Consider the following 18855-nt stretch of genomic DNA (forward strand, 5'->3'; position numbering starts at 1 on the left):
TCTGCGGGAGAGAACCCTGCAGTTCTTTGGTTCAGTGTTCTCTGGTGTTTGTTGGAAGCGCGTGAAGTGGTCTTTTTAGCTGGTGATAGGTGACTGCCTGTTGGCAGCCCACGCGGCCTGAGCCCTCCCGTTCCTACTCAGTAAGCCCCCAGGTCTGGTGGAAGATGAAAAAGACCATTTTAGAGGTCAAATGAGGCCTTCTTGTCTGGCTGTGTGGAACGAGCTTCTGTGAGATGGTCTTCAGGAGTCTACACCGAGGAGCACACAGCAGACGGCACCCTGGTGTGAAACTTGGGACACGTGGGCCTCTGCCGCCCTCCAGAGAGCGGACCCCGGCCTCTGACTCTGTCCTTGTCTCTTCCTTGGCCTGGGGTGGTCCTGCTGCTCAGTCTGCGCACCTTCCAGAGAACCACAGCTCCGTGTCTCCTGCGGCTGCTGCGGCTGCCCGGAGCATGGCGACAGTAGAGTGTGCAGAGAGCATGGGGATTTTTAAATTTTTTAAATTTTCTGTTCATTTTTAAAATGTTCTGTTTATATCTTTTTAAAAAAAGTTTGCCCTGGTGATATATAGTTACACACAATAGTGGGTTCGTTTTGATGTCGTCATGCATGCAGGGGACAGAACAGGCTCCATGTTAGTCCCCAGGGCTTCCCCCCACCCCACTCCCTTCCTCTACTCTGAGGTCTACCTTCCATTTGCTCTTTTTTTTTTTTTTAATTGGTGCTTTGCAGACCTGTATAAAGGTGAGACTCACTGGGGCATATTCTTGTATTTCATCCATGTACATGGCAACGTTCAGTCCATTCCATTCTTTTTTTTTTTTTTATTGGTACCAGGGATGGAACCCGGGGGTGCTTAACTACTGAGCCCCATCCCCGGCATCCCCAGCCCCTATTTGTATTTTATTTAGAGATGGGGTCTTGCTGAGTTGTGGAGACTGGCTGTGAACTCACCATCCTCCTGCCTCAGCCTCCTGAGCCACTGGGATTACAGGCGTGTGCTGCAGTGCCTGGCTCGTCCATGGCTCGTCCATGGCTCGTCCATGGCTCATCCATGGCTCGTCCATTTAATTCTGCGGTTCCTCCCTTTTCCTGTCTCTCCTCCCTCCCCCTCAAACTCCTCCCTCTACTCCACTGATCTCCATTCTGTTTTCAAGGGACCACCCCCCCCCACTTTCCCCCCTTATTTTGTTTTAACTTCCAAGTGAGGGGAAGCGTCTGGCCCTTGAGCTCTGAGTCTGGCTTCTGTAGCTCAGCATGGTGCTCTCGGCTTCTGTCCACTCACCAGCCAGTGCCACCTCTTCATGCCCTATGGCTGGGTAAAGCTCCCTGTATGGACGGATCGCGTTTTCTGTATCCATTCTTTTGTTGACCAGCATCTGGACAGGTTTCCCAACTTGGCTATTGGCACTTGAGCTGTTGTAACACTGTGTGCCTCTCTCTCTCCAGGGTGCTGATTCTAGCTCCCCTGGGTAAATACCAAGGAGCCGCTTAGCTGTGCCATATGGTGGCTCCACTCCCAAGGTCTGGAGGATCTCCAGGCTGATTTCCAGAGTGGCTGCCCTCCTTTGCTGTCCCACCAACACTCTGGGAGTGCACCTTTCCCCACAGTCTCACCAGCTTTATCATTGGTATGCTCGCTGGCCGCCATTCTGACTGGAGTGAGATGAAATCTCAGTGTAGTTTTGGTCTGCATCTCCCTGAGTGCTAGAGATGTGGAACGTTTTTTTTTTTTTTTTTTTTTTTTTTTTTTTTTTTTGTATATCGCTGGGCATTTCTACATCTTCTTTTGAGAATAGTCTGTGTAGTTCTTTTGCCCATTATTGATCGGGTCATTTGTCTTTTAGGTTTTAAAGAGGCGGTAAGATTTTTGAGTTCCTATATATTCTGGATAAGAATCCCCTGTTGAAGGAGCAGTGGACAAAGGCCTTCTCCTGTCCTGGGGCTCTCCTCGCATTCTCAGCTGTGTCCTTCTCGGTGATATAGCCCCAGTGGAGTCCGTAAAGTCAAGGAAAGATGACAACATGGTGGGTCACAAGTGGTCCTTGAAGGTGGAGGGCACAGAGACACAGGACAGCACCCACCGGTGGTGGAGGACAGAGGGCGATGGTGGAAGGGGCTAGGGCGAGTGTGCACGGAGGCTGTGAGAGGCCTGTTCAGATGACAGGAGAAGGAGAGGGGACAGCTCTGCGGAGGTGGGGGTGGCAGGGAGGTCTCCCATCAAGGCATCCTCTGAGCGGCTCCTGGCAGCTGCTCCCAGCCCCCTGCCCAGCTGAGGGCCGGAGGAGAGGGCAGAAGAAAGGCACCCCGTGTGCAGTCCACCTCCGAGACCCGGGCAGTGGCGAGCCCCAGGCCAGCCCCGGTGCTTCTCCCCCAGAGCTCAGCCGCCCTGTGCCAGGGTCTCACTCCCACCCATCAGAGCGAGGTCTCCCAAGGGCACGAAGTCTTCCCGTTTCCAGAACACGGACACAGTCAGCCTGCCAAGCCTCTGCTGAACACATGTGAGGGACGAACCCCTGGGTGTGCCTGTGCTGACAAGTTAGAGCAACTGTGTGGGACAGGCCACCGCTGCAGAGGTACTTCCTGACTGAGCACAGCTTCGTTCCAGACGTTAGGCAGTGGCACCCGGAATTATCATCTCCCAACGCCCATTTTAGTACTGAGGAGCCCGTCCCCTCTGGTGGCACTGACCACAGCTCGAGTGAACGGAGTGCCTCATGCTCAGCATCAGAAGTTCTGGCTGCTAGTTTTGCTCTGCTCATGAAGAGCACATTATTCCCGTTTAACGTAAGGATTGTGCCTTATTGACCTCGTAATTGTGATAGGGTCTTATGAGCTTATTTTACTCATGAGTATAAATTGTTGGTACTGGGGATTGAAACCAAGGGCACTTTACCACTGAGCCACATCCTCAGCCCTTTGTTATTGTTTATTTTGAGACAGGGTCTCACTAAGTTGCTTAGAGACTCGCTGAGTAGCTGAGGCTGGCTTCAAAATTGCAATCCTCCTGCTTCAGCCTCCTGGATCACTGGGATTACAGGCACACACCATCGCACCCAGCAACAAATGTTTTGATGCCAGTTAGGAACCAGGCAGAATGCTTTCATTTTAGAAAGATTTTTGGATCTGCATGATTGAATCTGTCAGCTGGTAAATGTTCCTGTTTCATGAAAAGTGACCCTTTCCCATACTTTAAGATAATGCCGGGCAGCACCACTCACCAAGGGTGTGCCACCAGTCCTCCAGCAAGTGGGCGCACACCAGGCCCCGTGGCAGCCCTGGGTGGCTGTGCCCCATGGTCCTCCTCACGCACACACCTTCCCTGTGCTGAGACAGAGGGCGCTCTGCTAGGAGAGGCAGGGACGGCCCTGGGAAGACAGACCGAGGTCCTCCACCCTGCCAGCCCTGCTCAGCCTGTGAAGCAGGAGGACTTGACGGCAGCAATTATGTTAATTGCAATCAGCCCAACGCCTTTCATTCAAGCTTAATTACCATTTACTTAATCATGCATAAAATGCAGGAAAATGGAGTTCAGCACACACAGCTGACCTCTACTCAGTTAAATCAACCTCGGAGGCCCCGCGGCAGGCTCTCCACTCCTGGGAAAGGGCGCTGGAGCAGCTCTGCGTTCTCGGGTGTCGTGGGGTTGATTTCTCATAGGAAACAGAGTGACGTGCCTCTCTCTCATTCACTTCATTGAAAGATAATTTAATAGGGATTTGATTTTTAAAAGTCACTTGTTGTTTGTAACATGAGGGGACAGAACAGGGAGGCAGTTCCTGGGAGGCAGCCGCAGACCCCACGGAGGCAGGGCTGCTGTGCACAGGGGCAGCTCACAGCCAGGGCCTGGCCCCACTGACCTGCCCTCTCAGGACCCTCTTGGGACAGGTGGAGAACTGACCATACAGTTTTCGGTTGGCCATTTACACATATAGATGATGAACCCCTCGAGACCAAAGGAGTGAGTTTAACCTCCGTTCCCCTGGCCACCTGCCCCTGACCAAGAAACAAAGGACATGCATGCAGGATGGCAGGTGGTCAAGATCCATGGCTGTAGGAGGCACCGACTGTCCCTGTCCTCACAATAAGCTTAGGGAAGTCAGAGACACCGTACCACCAAGTGTGGGGACCACAGCCCCGGGGAGCCTGGCCTTCCACTGTCCCTCAGTGGGGCTCCAGTCTGTCCTCTGATCTGTAAGGGCATGGTCAGCCCTGCTGCCCACCAATGCCCTGCCATCCGTGAATGGCTCACCTCCGGGTGTTCTCTGCCTGGCCCTCCTGCCTCTCCCTGCCCCCAGCTCCCTGCCTCCACCTGCTTCGGAAGAATCAGAAGCTGCCCGTCTGCCACATCTCCAGCTCCATGTCCACGTCAGCTCTTCTCCCTGCCTCCTCCCCAGCAGTGCAGTCTCCTCTCTCACCAGTGTGACCCATGCCCTTGCCCCTGGACTCCCCGTCCTTCCTTGCCCCGGCTCACCTGGACGGCCACGGACCCCTGACACCCGCAGCCTGGCACCTGCTTCCTGTCCCCTCCTGGTAGCCACCGTGGAGTCACCTTCCCCAGGGATGTTCAGTATTCAGGGGCAGTACGTAGATGCACAAGGTCGCCCACATTCTAAATCAGCACATGGAACACCACGTTCTGCGTCCGAGTGTCCGTCTGTGATGCCCTGATTCAGAGCAGCTGCTGCCTCGTGTTCCACACTTGCGGTGTACACTCCCTCACCCACGTGGCTGTGCACCTCCTGGACCCTGTCCTGTCCTGGCACCTCTGCTCTGGTCACTGTGGCCTCTGGCCCATGAGTCTCCACCTTGCTACTCCCTGGCAGTGGCCCTAAGTGGCCTCCTGCAGACGGTGGGGCCTGTTCCACTGGACTCCAGCACTGTCCCTCAGACCCCACCAGCCTTTCTGAGCCCCAGTGGTCTCCCCTGTCCCCGGCCTTGGGATGCAGGCTCCCTCTAGCTGGGGTCGTTGGCCTGGGGATGTCCACTCTATCTCTATTCAGACTCTGGGAGTAAATTTATCACTTCAAATTTGGAAACAGATCCTTAACATTATAGCTCCAACAGCCTCAGCCTCCAGCTCCTCCTGCCTTTGAACCTCTGAGATACTAATGGAACTAGCTCTTTGGAAGACTCTCAAGATAGCATGTCCAGCTCTGGCTACCTGCACGCCCCTGGCCCCACTGTCTGGGTGTGACCACTACAGGATGGAGAGGAGCATCTTGCTGGCATTTCCCTTCATGGCACGGGCTCCCGTGTGACCTGGGTTTCTACCAGTGACACTATCTGAAGGCAGTTCAGCAAAGCATGATGGGTCTCACAAAGCCACGTGGGCAGAGAGCAGGTCTAACTGAGCCAGGCCATTCCCCTCTCAGGTTAAAACCAACCTCAGCAAGAACAGACTCTTAGGTCTGAACAGGACCCTGGTCGGCCAGCGCCGGCTCCCTCACCTGGGTGCTCTCCTCATCTCTCCCCCTTGGTTCCAGATGGTGCGCCCCTTTGCTCCCCAGCCTCCCTGTGCCGTGCCCTCTGCAGGGAGGGTCTCCCTGATGCACCCAGCCACCACCACTCTTTTTAAGCTGCACTCTTCCAGAAACTTCCATGGCTCCTCCGGGAGAATGACAGCCCCTCCCATGTGACCCTCCCCGCCTCCTCCAGATGTTCAGTGTTCCTTCTGCTCGCTGTGCTTGTCACCTGGAGACCTGGGGGGCACAGAGCAGGACCTGCACACTAGCCCAGCCCTCACTGCGCCCGTGGTGACGCCTGGTGGCGTCCTGCCTTTGTCTTGTCTTCTTTTGTGTCTGCCCTTATTTCCTCTCTACTGTTAATATTTCTGTTGTCATTTCTAGTGAGACTGTGAACTTATTAAACAAATTTTCTAAATCTCTGCTCTAATATTCACAGTCCTTAGGAAGGTTCTGAGGAAGAGCATCCACTTAGCAGACGTGTGTTTAGTTGTATGCTCAAGTGGCATAAAGTCGTCTCCCCATTGCGCCTGTTCTCACTAAGACAGCTGGAGAGCACTGCAGGTGCAGGTTGGAGTCGGACACTTGGCAGCACTTAGCAGAGGCTAGCCACTGCACCCCTGGTCGCCAGACAAGTGTCCCACACATGTGTCTGTGAGCAGACCCCACATCTCAACCAAGGGGACGCTTCCTGGGACTGAGACCAGCCACGTATGGCCAAGGGCTCTCGGCCACAGCATCCCTGTGAGCCTCAGAACAGCAACGCCCTCCACCTGTGTGACATAGTCATGTGTGTTCTGTTCCGTCAGTAGGTTTCCTGGTTAATTGGGTTAAATTAGGACATAATGCTCTTTCTACCCCCCACAGTGCTGGTGAGGCCTGCCCTCGAGCGTAAGCAACACAGAAGTGCTTTGATTTATACATTTTCTCCAAATATAAGGGAATGTTATTATTTATTCTCGGTTAGGGAGACGCACCAACTCCGGGGGGCATTATGTGATAAATGATTCAGTCTGTGGTTCTCAGATTAGATTTCTCCCTCCCCTTGGCCTCCCGCTTCACATAGAGCGAGGTTCCCTTGACACTGGCTTGGGGGGAGTCACACGGTAGTGTGGCTCTGGCTTAGAGACAGGAAGAGACCATAAGTGAGAAGATGCCACTCATCCATCGTGCTAACGTGGTGATCCTAGGTCACCTCACTACAGACCCCTGAAGGGTACACCAGGCACACGTCAGACAGAGAGCAGGTGAGTGTGCGGAACCTCTAAAGGGAGATCTGTGATCATTTCTCGAGTCCACCTTACGTCAATGGACATTTCTGCTGTTCATCCTACTGGAAAGCTGAGGGTCCATTTAATCATGGTTACTGACATGAATAAATGTTCGTAAAAGGATCCTTTCAAGATTAAGCATTGAAGTTCTTGATTCAGTCTTGATTTTATTTAATATAAAGAAAATAAAATGTAAATAACTGAATGAAGGACCCTTTCATTTCACTAAGATGCAAAGAACAGAATTTTATGGTACATTTGAAGTTTGATATTAGCATTACTATTAGATGTAAGTGCTTCTAAAATAACTTTAAACATTTAAATATTTATAAACATCAAAACAAGCATACTTGGATTTCCTGTAGATGTTTACTTTTGACATGATGAAAACAGATTTATTAATTAGTTTTGTGTCAGAGCATTCCAACTGCTTTATTCAAGAGAAGCTAGTTTATTGTTCACCAAGCAGACCTAAGAACTTAATTAAGCGGCTTAAGTTCTGTTGTGAACACAATTCATCTCTTATGTCTCTGTTTCAAATGATCTAACTTGAACAACTATGTAATGTGTATTTCTAAAAAATACAGTTCCAAAGATAAAAATACGAAGACATTTATTTGCAAGACAGAAAAATAATGACTTGCAAGTTTTACCTAAAATGCACACTTGCTATTTATCATTAATATTCTCTTCCTAATAATTGATTGTAAGTCTCTCAGTTAATTTGAGATAAATAAAGATCTAATGTTATAGTACATCAATAAGGGATTTAGAATCTAACTCTGAATCCTGGCTAAGCCATAGAACAAGTATCAGGACATTTATTATAAAAGGTAAGGCATATTGAAATTTGTTTTGAAAAGGTTTTATTTTAATGTATATTTGAGTGTATATCAAGATGTTTATTATATATATGTGTGTGTGTGTGTGTGTGTGTGTATATATATATATATATATAGAGAGAGAGAGAGAGAGAGAAATGTGTACATATAGTGAAATAATTACTACCATCAAGCAAATTAACATATTAATCATCTCACATAAGTATTGTTCTTTTCTTTATATATTTTTTTATTTGTTCTAATCAGTTGTACACGACAGCAGAATGTTCTTAAATTCGTTGTACACTAATGGAGCACAATTTTTCACTTCTCTGGTTGTACACAAAGTAGGATCATATGTACCTTGGGTGATGATGTCCATCTCATTCCACCATCTTTCCTCCCCCTTGCCTCCCACCTGCCCCTCCCTCCCCTTTACAGGATCCAAAGTTCCTCCTCTTGTCCCATACCCCAGTCCATGATGGGTCAGCATCCACTTATCATGAGAACATTCTTGGGATTAGCATGATATTCTCCAACTCCATCCATTTACCTGCAAAAGCCATGATTTTATTTTCTTTTGATGCTGAGTAATATTCCATTGTGTATATGCTACAGTTTCTTTATCCGTTTATCCATAGAAGGGCATCTAGGTTGGTTCCACAGTTTAGCTATTGTGAATTAGGCCACATTGAATGTTTTAAAAATGAAGATTAAAAAAAAAGAAGATTTGTGCTGGGGGTGGGGATCATTGTAACCTAACAGCTGTAACTTTAGCCACAGTCCTTAATGTCATTTAATCAGCATGAAACTTTGTCCTGGGATTCGGAGTGGGTCATCACTTATGATGAAATTCACATTCCCCGTGGTATCATGGGGATTAATCAGTCAAAGTGATTGATTAATTTTTGTTGCACTGGAGTCTTTGTTTAATTTGTAGAACTCAATCTAAGCTTGTTTGGTAAGCATGCACACCTATGACATGTGTTCATGCCACTGCGTCCTGGTTAAGTGTAGAGGTCACAAAAGCAGCTCTTCCACCCAGGGCAAGGAACACGGAACTGGGCAGGGGTGGATGAGGGGGGTGTCTGGTGCTTCCTTGCACCAACGTCGCTATTTCTGTCTGCACGTCTGCTGTGATACCTGGGTTTCCCTGGTATTACACACTTTGCTGAGCTTAAGGCGTCTGTGCAGGGATCCTGCTCTGTCTTGTACTTGCTCTTCCTGTGCTTCTGCATGACAGTGACAGCATTTATGGAGTCCCTCCGGGTGAGTAGGGGTTTTGTTAACTAGAAAAAACTTTTTCTTTAGTTTAGCAGCTTTTGAATTATTACAATTCAAAGGAAGTGTCTGTTATCACCAGCAGTGGTGATGCTGAGAGTGGACACCGTGCATCTTCAGGTCTGCCAGTATCCACCAAGGGATTTGCCACTGTGAGACGCATACTGCCTTCTGCCAAGAAAGCACATTGGAACCGCAGGCTTTCTGTGATGATCCCCGAAATGCAATGTATGCATGACTATTTTCATTTCATGAAAAGAATTTTAGAAATAAAGTGGTTTGCATTCATTGTACATAATTCAAGTGAAGGCTGAGGTTTTAGATATATATTTTAAATTTATCCCTTATTTTGATGTAATTGTAGATTTACTTGCAGTTGGTAGAGGTAGAACAGGGATCCTGTGTACTTACCCCTTCCCAGTTTCCTCCAAGGTACCACTTGCAAAACTGGGTCTGTGTCGGGAAAATGCAGAACATTCCAGAGAATACCTCAGGGGGCCTCTGGAAGCCACACCCCTTTCACCCTTGCTCCATCCCCGACAAGCACTCAGCCAGTGTCCATTTCTACACTTTGTTATCTCATCATCTCTAGAGTGTTCCTGGAAGGAATCGGGCAGAATGCACCCCGGGGACTGGCTGTCCTCAGCATGCTTCTGTGGCTCCAGGGGGCTATGCCTTGAGGTTCACTTCTTTGCATTGTTGCATAGTACTCCACTGCAAGGATGTATCACACTTTGGGTTATTTCCAATCTCAGACTATTACAACTGAGAATCAAAGCCATTACAAACACCCAGGGGCAAGTTTTCACATGGATATGCCTTTTCATTTCTCTGGGGCAGGTGCCCAGGTTAGGGCTGCTGGTTGAGCATGTGGTAGTGCCGTCTTCACTCTTGCCAGCAATGCATAAGTTACTCACCAGCATCCGGTGCTCTCTGGTCCCCTTCAGCTGGGTGGATAGATGTGTGTGCCCTCTCTCCCCATTTCTCTGATGGCTGGTGACTTGGTTTTTATTTTTATTTTTTGAAGTTGAATATTTCATTTCTTGTTTTGTTGCAAGCTGTTGCTTCAGCGTATAAAGAGAGCACAGTAAACGCAGCATATTGAGACACGAAGACAGTACTGCTCTTCTGACACTGCACTCCAAGCCCAGTTTTTTCCAATGGGAAGATCATTAAGTGATTGACCCCAATCCAGAGATGGACCTAAGCAAGCTGTGATGCTACATAAGGCTAGTAACAAGACCTCCTTGAATCACATACTTTTAATAAGTAGCTTGTACCACAAATTATCCATGCACTCTGAACACCAGCACAGGAGGAGTGTACAGGTGCACATTGTGTTCATCTGCCGTGGTTGGGAAGTTACGGGGTCTCTTCCCCAGGAGCAGTGAGGTCCTTTCTGTTGAAGTCTGCTCTCCCCCACTAACTGAGACACCTGGCTGAAGCCGTCCCACACCCGTCTACTCAGGGTGCACTTTCCCTCCTCAGTGGACTCTGCGTGTTTCTCAGCAGCCTCGTCACTCATTCAGTCATCCACTCTGAAGGGCCCCCTAGGTCATCTTCATCAGCCAGCCGTCTTCATGACAAGGCTGGTTCACAGCCCTGGGTTCTCTGCACTAACCCAGGTTTCCCTCGTTAACCTCAGGTCCTTCTCCTGACTCAGGGGCGTAGAGTTCACGGGCAGCTCTCTCACCTTCCAAAGCACCAAATGTGCCTTGTGTTTTTCAATTTTATCCCAACTTCAGGCCAACTGCAGGGAGCACACCTCGAGAGCTTCCCGTGCACAGGTGCAGATTCCCACTGTCCTGTCCACCTTCTCTAGTCATCCATTCAGAGGGTCCTGGGCACAGCTTCCAAAGGTGCCTCCCTCAGCTGCCAGGGCAGCAATGGGCAGGGCACAGTGGGTTCCGGGGCTGCGTGTGACGCCATCAGGGCGCCAGGATGGCCAGGGTCCCCAGGTCGGCTGGGGAGCGTTTTCCTTCCTATGTCCACCCAGGTGTCCTCTTCCTTGATGTTTTGGAGCCTTTTGTCCATTTTCAGGTGGATCCTAAGCTTCCTCTGGAGCCTCAGGCATTCCCTCTGTGGGCTGCGTGGTGTCCATGGATGCTCAGCCCCTCTGACTTTGGTAGAGGTGACGGAGGAGGGTCGAGCTTGGTCAGGTCGGACTTTCTCCTGTTCAGAACCACTTCTGTGGTCCTGGTCCAGCCTGAGTGGGCCCTGCAGGGGGGTGAGAAGACTTCTATTCCTGTTTTCTAGAACTTGCTGGCCATCCAGGCATTGGTGTGGGTGGGACCGAGTCCCAAGCTGGTAAATCCTCTTTGGCCAGGAACGGCTGGAGGAAACCTGCAAATGTCCTCCCCTTTGCTGGGATCTCACCCAAAACGCCTTCCTCAGAGCATGTAGAATCTGGTCCCAGGCATAAGGAGGTGAGTTCAGGGTGGAGATCCAGATAGCAGATCACTTCTCCCTTTTCTTAGTTCAGAAACATGAGGATCAAGGAGAAAGAGTAATATTGCCACACGAATGCAAAACATCACGACATCGTCATGGTTCCTACCAGGGCCGGGGTCCTGTCTGAAGAGCCAGACCCTCAGTGCTTTGGGCCTGAGGCCTGGGGTCGCCACTGTGGTGGCTCAGCAGCTCTGCAGGGTGGGAAGTGGCCAGGGACACAGCGAGGAATGCTCAGGGCTGGGGGCCGCGGGAGCCTATGTGAGCTGACACCTGAACTGCTGGTGTTCTGATGGTTCCCAACCCTCAGAAAATGGGAAAGCCCTTCTAGCTTTCAGGTTCCAGAAGAGGTGGTGGCCAGAGCTGGTGGGGACTGAGGTTTACGATTGGCTGAAGCAAGATCACTGACAGAGTCAGTGCTTACGTGTCTGCATTGGACTCCCCAGTGTGGCAATATGGGACAGGTGCCTACCTGTGTGCACCCTGCACAGGAGGAACTGCGGTGTGGAAGAGAAGGGCGCCCGTGTCTGGGTTAGCTGGGCTGGGCCTTCGAGTCGGTATCTCACTGTGAGGGGAACCGCTGGCCTCTAAGGGACAAAGCAAGTCGAGGGTCACACTGCGAAGCCTGGGCTCCTGAACAGGTGAACACCGTGCTCATGGCACCTGCTGACCCCTTCCGGTGTCAGGGAGTGCCCACACCCTGCCAGCCTCCATTCCACGGCTCGGCTTGATGGGTGACTCAAGTGGTTCCTGGTTTTGCAGAAACTGTGTTCTGAAAGGAAATCTGTGAATTTCAATCAGGAATGTCCAACATCCTGAAGTCAGGTTATTAAAATGAAAGACTCCTAGCTCATGGACACTCAAGAGGAGCTTGTGGTGTGGCACAGGCTGGCAGGTGGGTCGGCTGGGGGTGGCACCGGTGTTCAGGAAGCCTCCTGTCTTGCTAAAGCCGCGACTGGATCTCCGCCTCAGGCCTGAGTGTGGCTCGGGGTCTCACGGGGTCCATGCACACGAGCACTGTGTCCAGTCAGGCCCTGGGGTGGTCGGCTTCCTTGCAGATGGGTCCGACTGCCTAGGACACGACCTGACGGCACCAGGCCCTCGGACACTTGTGAACGATTGACCAGGGAATGAGGAAAATGCAGGCTCCCTTGACTCTGTCAAGGACTCACTGAGGCTTGAGTAGCAGGAACATATTTTTAGTTAATACACTATTTTTCCTCTTGTGGGATTTTTTTTTTTGGCTAAAGATTGAAAAGTGTTTATCATAAAACAAGGACCTTGGAAAGTGGGAGTTGAAAGGAGAATCCTGTCACTCAGGGGGTGACTACGTGGAGAGACACCGTGGCTAGACAGCACCAGGGCTGTTCGTTTTGTAAGTTAGGAATGTGGGCCCGGGTTCACGGTCCACTTGTGACAGGGCCGAGGGGTCGGTTGCCGAGAGGCCAGGAGCACACACCAGGAGGGCAGGTGAGACATCACTTTATTGGGAAAGCTGGCCACGAGGTCAACGGCTGCTCCAAGCAGAGTTCAGTGGTGCCAGGCTGACCATGGCATCTCCTCCTCTCGTGGATCCTTGGCAAAGAAGTGCCTCTGTCCCCCAGGACCACTCCAGAAAGTAGCAGTGGTGCTTGTCCAGTGGCAGCAGCTGGACAGAGCAGGACCCTCTCCACGGCGTCCTCAGCTGTGCCACGTGACCACACGAGGTCAGTGGGTAGAAGCGACGGCACTGTTAGCTACTTGGTCTCATTGGCTCCTCGGGTGGCCGGCGTTCCCAGGGGTGGCTGCTCTGGGGTCCACACAGATGGTGTCAGCCTGGTGTGCACAAGCAGAGGCCCTGTCCTCCAGAGTGACCTGTACCATTTATTCTGACCAAGGCCTGCGCTCACTGTTCCCTCGAGCTGGCCCGGGCCTTGGGCACCCAGATGCATCCCAGGGACATGCCATGCAGGGTGTTGCTGTTTGTCCCTTAGGATGACAGACACATGATCCACTGACACAGCTGCCCCAGCGTTGGTGGAGCCCGAGTGGCCAAGGGACTGAGTCCTCGAAGGGTTGGCCTCAAGACCAGTCCAAGCTGATCACCCCTCAGATGCAACCCTCAGCCCATGGGTGCAGATGGCTCGTGAGAGCTAAGAATTCAGTCAAAAGTCCATTTTTAGATGATGTGGAAAGCCCACAAAAGGAGGCTTCGTATGTCGGATAGGATGGGGCCTAAGTTGTCAAAGTCTGTTTTAATAAACTGGGAAAAACACACGACTTTGTACATGGCAGCTCCGTTATCCATGGGGTCATGGGGGACCCATGACTTCCTCTAACTGGAAAGAGGCAGTGGCACCCTGCGTCCAGCCCCACGGTGGCTGCACCCTGTCCCTGCTGTGCCCTATAACAGGGCCGGCCCTGCTGCTTGGCGAGAGAGGCCTAGGCTGGAATGGAGAGACGTCCCCTGGATGCAGAAGGTCTGCAGAAGAGCCTGAGGGACCTGGAGCGTCCCCGGGAACGCCCGGAACCGGAGCACAGCACCCTGCCCTCTTCCAGAGGCAGTCGGTAAGACTGAGCTCTGGGAGGTACTGGTTCCCTTTCTACGCCAGGAACTGGGGAGACTCAGTCACCAACAAAGGTCTCGAAGCGCGAGCTGAGTGGAAGGTACGTGGTGTCACACGGGAGAGTACAGCCACCAAGCTTCATCGAGGACGTCAGCGTGACCCGGAGGGTGGAAAAGCTCTTCTGCCCAGCCGAGCGCCTGCAGCTGTGCCCCGGGCTGGTGTGGACGAGGGTCACCGCCTTCACAGGAACATCCTCCGCAAAGCAAACTGGAGGGAGGTGCGATGAAGTTCATTTCAAAGACCCACCCTCTGCATTTCCCAAGGTGGTGTTTGATTTTTTTCCTTTCTCAAGTCTTCTTGCTGCTTTCTCATCCAATCTGGATAACTCTAGGACATTTTTTTTACTTTTATTCGTAGTTCTAAGAGGGCAGTGTGAAGATATTGGATTTCATTTCCATTTGAGTAAACCTGAATGGTGGATTTGCTGGTGATCTCAAGCAATCCTTGAAGGTATATAAACACATGCAAGCACCTTCTCTAAGTGCATCCTCAGCCATCTTCACAACCTGCCTTTCTGCGTAACTGGCATAAGCTTCAGCTAAGACGTGGGCTCAGTGTTTCCGTTTGTTATACACATGAGCTAAGGAGCACTTAGCTCTTCACTCACATGCTCTGTTACCACTGTCTCCACGTCTGCCCTGCGTCCCCCTGCTGTCCCGGTCTCTTCCTGGACGGTTGTGTGGGTTTACATCATCTTTCAGCCTCCGCCATGCCGGGAGAAGAGTGGAATGACAGCAGGCTCCTCCAGTTCACCTTGACACAGCCTTACCTGCACTCCTCCTGTCACAGAACCTCCTCAGAAACTCCAGCACTGTCCTTCTCTTGATCTCCACAGAAATTGTTTCCATGTGAAGTTCCTCTTCTCAGAACACAAATGCTGATGCGACATTGAGGTGATAAGAAGAATGAGGGGTCAGCCCCCGTGCCCTGTAGCAAAGAGAGAATCGCCCTGACTCACAGCCAGCCTTATAGTGGATGGGACCTTGACTCCAGTGGGAGATACTGAAAGTGCTGGAGAACTCCTTTAGCTCTGTGGAATGCAGTGCTGAGCCTGCAGAGACTGGGTTCCCCACAGAGCCCTGAAGACGTGAGACGCAGAGGCTGCACCTCGGCAGTGGCCTTGTCCTGGGGCACCTGGGGACCCTCGTGACATGGAGCTTCCCCGGAGCGTCCTACAGCTCCAGGTCGTGAAACACTGACAGGCCTTTCTCCTCTGGGAATCCAAAGGACGCCTAGTGCACACCTCCAACGCCAAAGTGGGCTCATCACAGGGAAGCCAGGCAGAGGGGCAGAGGGGGACATGGGGTAGACGCAGAGGTGGCCGTTCATGACCACAGCAGCTCATTAGTGTCTGGGGGATTCTGACGGTCTGTGTGGTCCTCAAAGGTTCCCATTGTTTCAGGCACCTCATGAAATCAACCCCTTTTGGACGAAGAGACCTTCAACACAGACACAGGATTATCCAGGTGACGTGCCTAGGAGCAGCAGTGCCAGTTCTAAAAGTGCCAACCACCTCAGTGAGCATGAGGGTTGAGGTTACAGATGAGATGGTAAGAAGGTCAGCGAGAAGGACCACCCAGGAGAAGCCAGGGCCCGTGGATAGGCAAACAGAGTCGAGAATAATCCCACTGCCACGTCTCTATTAGAGGTAAGGAAGAAAGGTGTTTAGGAGGAGGGAAAATCCAGCCAGGTGAAAGTCTAGGGTGAGCGAAAGGAAGACACAGTGAGCAAGTCGGTACATGTACACAGAAACATAAATGATGATAATGATGCTGCTGCTTTTAATCCACAGCATTTATAGACCCAAGCAGACAATGGCCAAATCTAAGGTTTCAAAGAAGAGCTGAAGTACTTGACAGCAGCAGCATGTCAGTAAGGGGGGAATGATAAAAACCCAAGGGTCTCAGGATCTGGGACGGGAAAGTAGGGATATCGTAACTTGGCACACGTTGAAATTTCTAAGGAAATGTTAAAATGAAGACTGGAGAACACAAAAACTGATCAGCACAAAACAGGCAAGAGGTAAGAAAGAAGGGGGTGAGGGGAGATGGACAGAGCTGGTGGAGAGAATGAGGCTGACTGCCCTCCCAGGGCCAGAGTCCAGGCCAGGCCCACCAGGGACCCAGCGCCAGGTTCCTGGGAAGTGAGAATCCGGAGGCAGCAGCAGAGGTCATGTGGCTCAAGGGCACACAGGGCACACGGTGGGGTGGGGGTCTCCACAGCAGCAGTCCATGGAAGGCCAAAGAAATCGGCCCCAGGCAACCAAGAAGGGGGACCTGAGGTGCACTCACACAGTGGGCACTGCCCAGCAATGACCACAGATGAACCAGAGCACAGCACCTCTGCGGGGGCTCCCAGAAACACCCCAGCAAGAAGGAGAGGACGCCCCAGCGGAACTTGGACGGCTCCCCAGGGCAGACGCAGAGGCATGCCCACCAAGCTGCCAGTCACACATTGAGGGCAGCTCCCTGGAAAAGCCAGCGGATGGCGACCTGAGGCTCAGGGTGGTGGCTGCCTGGAGGGGGAGATGAGCTGGGAAGGGGTACGTGGGTCACACTGGTGTGAGGACGGTGTTCCAGCTCTGCAGTGGGCCACCCACGTTCTCTTTCCTTCTTGCTGTGTTGTAGACACACGTATGCAGACATGTGAAAGTACAGTACCAACCAATTAGAGGAAAAGATGGAGTCATTAAGACAGCCTCTGCCCTCAATTAGTCGGAGAGGAGGAGGGGCCCAGTTAGCACGCTCTGCACTTCCTCTCCTTGGCTGAGCTAATTACCTAGATATTAGTCTCTCCTTTACTGAGTGCTTAGCCAAAGATCAGTGAGCCTAAGTGATCATTAAGTGCTAATTAAGACCTAATGAGGGGTGCTGGGAATTGAAGCAGCTCTGACCAACCAGAGATCCTTGAAGCCCTTAGCGTGACACTTGCTGTTGGGTCTTTGATCCTTTAACTGCATGGTCCCCACTTTTCGGTCTCACCTTTGGATAAACATTTCTCAAGAGTAAAGAGCAGGTCTTCTTTATCTCTATATCCAAGTGGATTTTATTTATATATGTATGTGTATGTGAATATGAATGTAAGTATATACTATAAATATGTACATATGCATTGTGTATGTGTGTGTGCATATGTATGTAAAATTTCCAGAAGGTACAAAACTGAGAGCAAAGCCTACTCATTGCTTTCAATCACCAGGTGTGTGGAGAGATGGGTGGGTACACACTTGGGGTTGGCGTGCCTGGAAGAGAAGGAAGACCGTCCCTCGTAGTCTCATGAGCACTGCAGGGCCAGCGAGACCTGTTCTGGTAGAACAGGCAAACTTGGAAAGGTGTGCACGGCTGGATCCTCAGGTGTGCCCTCCTCATCCAGCACGGCATGAACACGTGGCATCGCGAAACTGGAGTGGAGAGGGCCTTGCACTGGCCTTGGGTTTGTGCTGGGTCTGACCTGGGCTGGCTGCGTCCTCACTGCTGAACTCGGGCTGGGTCTGAACTGCCTGTGTGGGGGATTTCCGAAGCAGGGATTGGGGGTAGTGAGACGGTCGCAGCGACATCGGAGCCTCGGGTCACCAGGCTCCAGAGGCCCATGGACTCTCTGCCAGCCTGTTTTGTGACACTGGCTTCTGCACAGAGGACTTGGAATTCTAATGCTTTTCTCTTTCTCTTTGGACACCAAAGGGATGGATATCATTTTCAGATCTTCCGTTAGGATTGGGGTGGCCAAGTTGGAACTCTTCAGAGTGAAAGGGGTGATCAATAACAACCCCAATAGCATCTGTGGGACCCACGGCATTCTGGGTAATACTGACTACTCATGCCCTCTGACCCCTACCATCCCACAGTCAGCAGAGGATTCCCATCGAATTGAGGATCATCGGTCACCTTGAAGGCTTAAAAATTCTCCCTATTTTATTTTACTTGAGGTTCCTTGGGATTGGTGATCTTTATTTGAATCATTTAAATTACCTTGGTTTTTATTAAAATATTTTGAAAGAGTAAATCAAAATCAGGCAGGAATATACGTGTGTGTTCTCGGTATAATGCGACACCTCGTCGCATTCCCTAATGGCTGCACTTTCAGTACGATTTTGCTAGGATTCGTTCAAGGCGACACCATCACCAGGCTGACTGTGCACGGAGCGTGCTCCACTCACGAGGCTGCGCCTGCAGAGCCTCAGTTCTTCACCTGGTCTTGTCTGTTCTTTGCAGCATCCGTGGCATCCACCTGCAATGACCCAGGGATGCCGCAGAATGGAACCCGCTACGGGGACAGCCGGGAGCCTGGAGACACCATCACATACCAGTGTGACCCTGGGTATCAGCTTCAAGGACAAGATAAAATCACCTGTGTGCAGCTCAACAACCGCTTCTTCTGGCAACCAGACCCTCCTACATGCATAGGTATCGGGCCGCAGAAAATAAGAAATTCATGTTTGGAAATACATGCATGCTGACAGCAGCATTGCTCAGACCATGGAGTATGTCTTCAGAAAGACTTTTCAAGAGTTTCTTAAATGTCCTTGGGCTCTCTGAGGCCATGCTGAAATTTTATTGTGAGCCTTTATTTTACTATGTAAAATAAAGGAAATGATTTACTCAATATATAGTGATTGACTTTATCTAACATTTCATGTCCATAATAATTCTTGTTTAAATATATGTCAATCAAACCACTGTAATTTAAAATTCCTGTTGATTCAAAATTTGTAACCTGCCCTCACTGTTTCCTTTCCTAATGGAGATACATGCCCTTAAGCAAAACCTACTCACTAAGAAGGGCTTTCTCTTTTTAGATGTTTTTTTTTTAGAATGTCAGTACATTTTCAATAGAATACTGAAAACTAGAAATGATACTGCTTTTGAAAGAATGAAAAAGAAACTTATTTTTAATATCCATTAAAATTGTATTGTTTCACCTTACTAAAAGAGTGACAAATGGTTCTATAGACTATAGCCTTCCT

The 18855-nt window shown here is 50.6% G+C and overlaps 1 protein-coding gene across 1 annotated transcript in view; it reads left to right on the plus strand.

Moving 5' to 3' along the window:
- Positions 1-18855, plus strand: part of CSMD1 (CUB and Sushi multiple domains 1) — a gene marked incomplete at both ends in the record, with an annotated part of 1655719 nt that overhangs the window by 1418396 nt on the left and 218468 nt on the right. The window contains one exon of the mRNA XM_081269879.1: positions 18104-18295. Coding sequence (XP_081126005.1) covers positions 18104-18295 — 192 coding nt within the window. The remainder of the gene's footprint in view (positions 1-18103; positions 18296-18855) is intronic.

Source organism: Spermophilus citellus (genome assembly GCF_964194105.1).
Source record: "Spermophilus citellus genome assembly, chromosome: 16".
Lineage (NCBI taxonomy): Eukaryota > Metazoa > Chordata > Mammalia > Rodentia > Sciuridae > Spermophilus > Spermophilus citellus.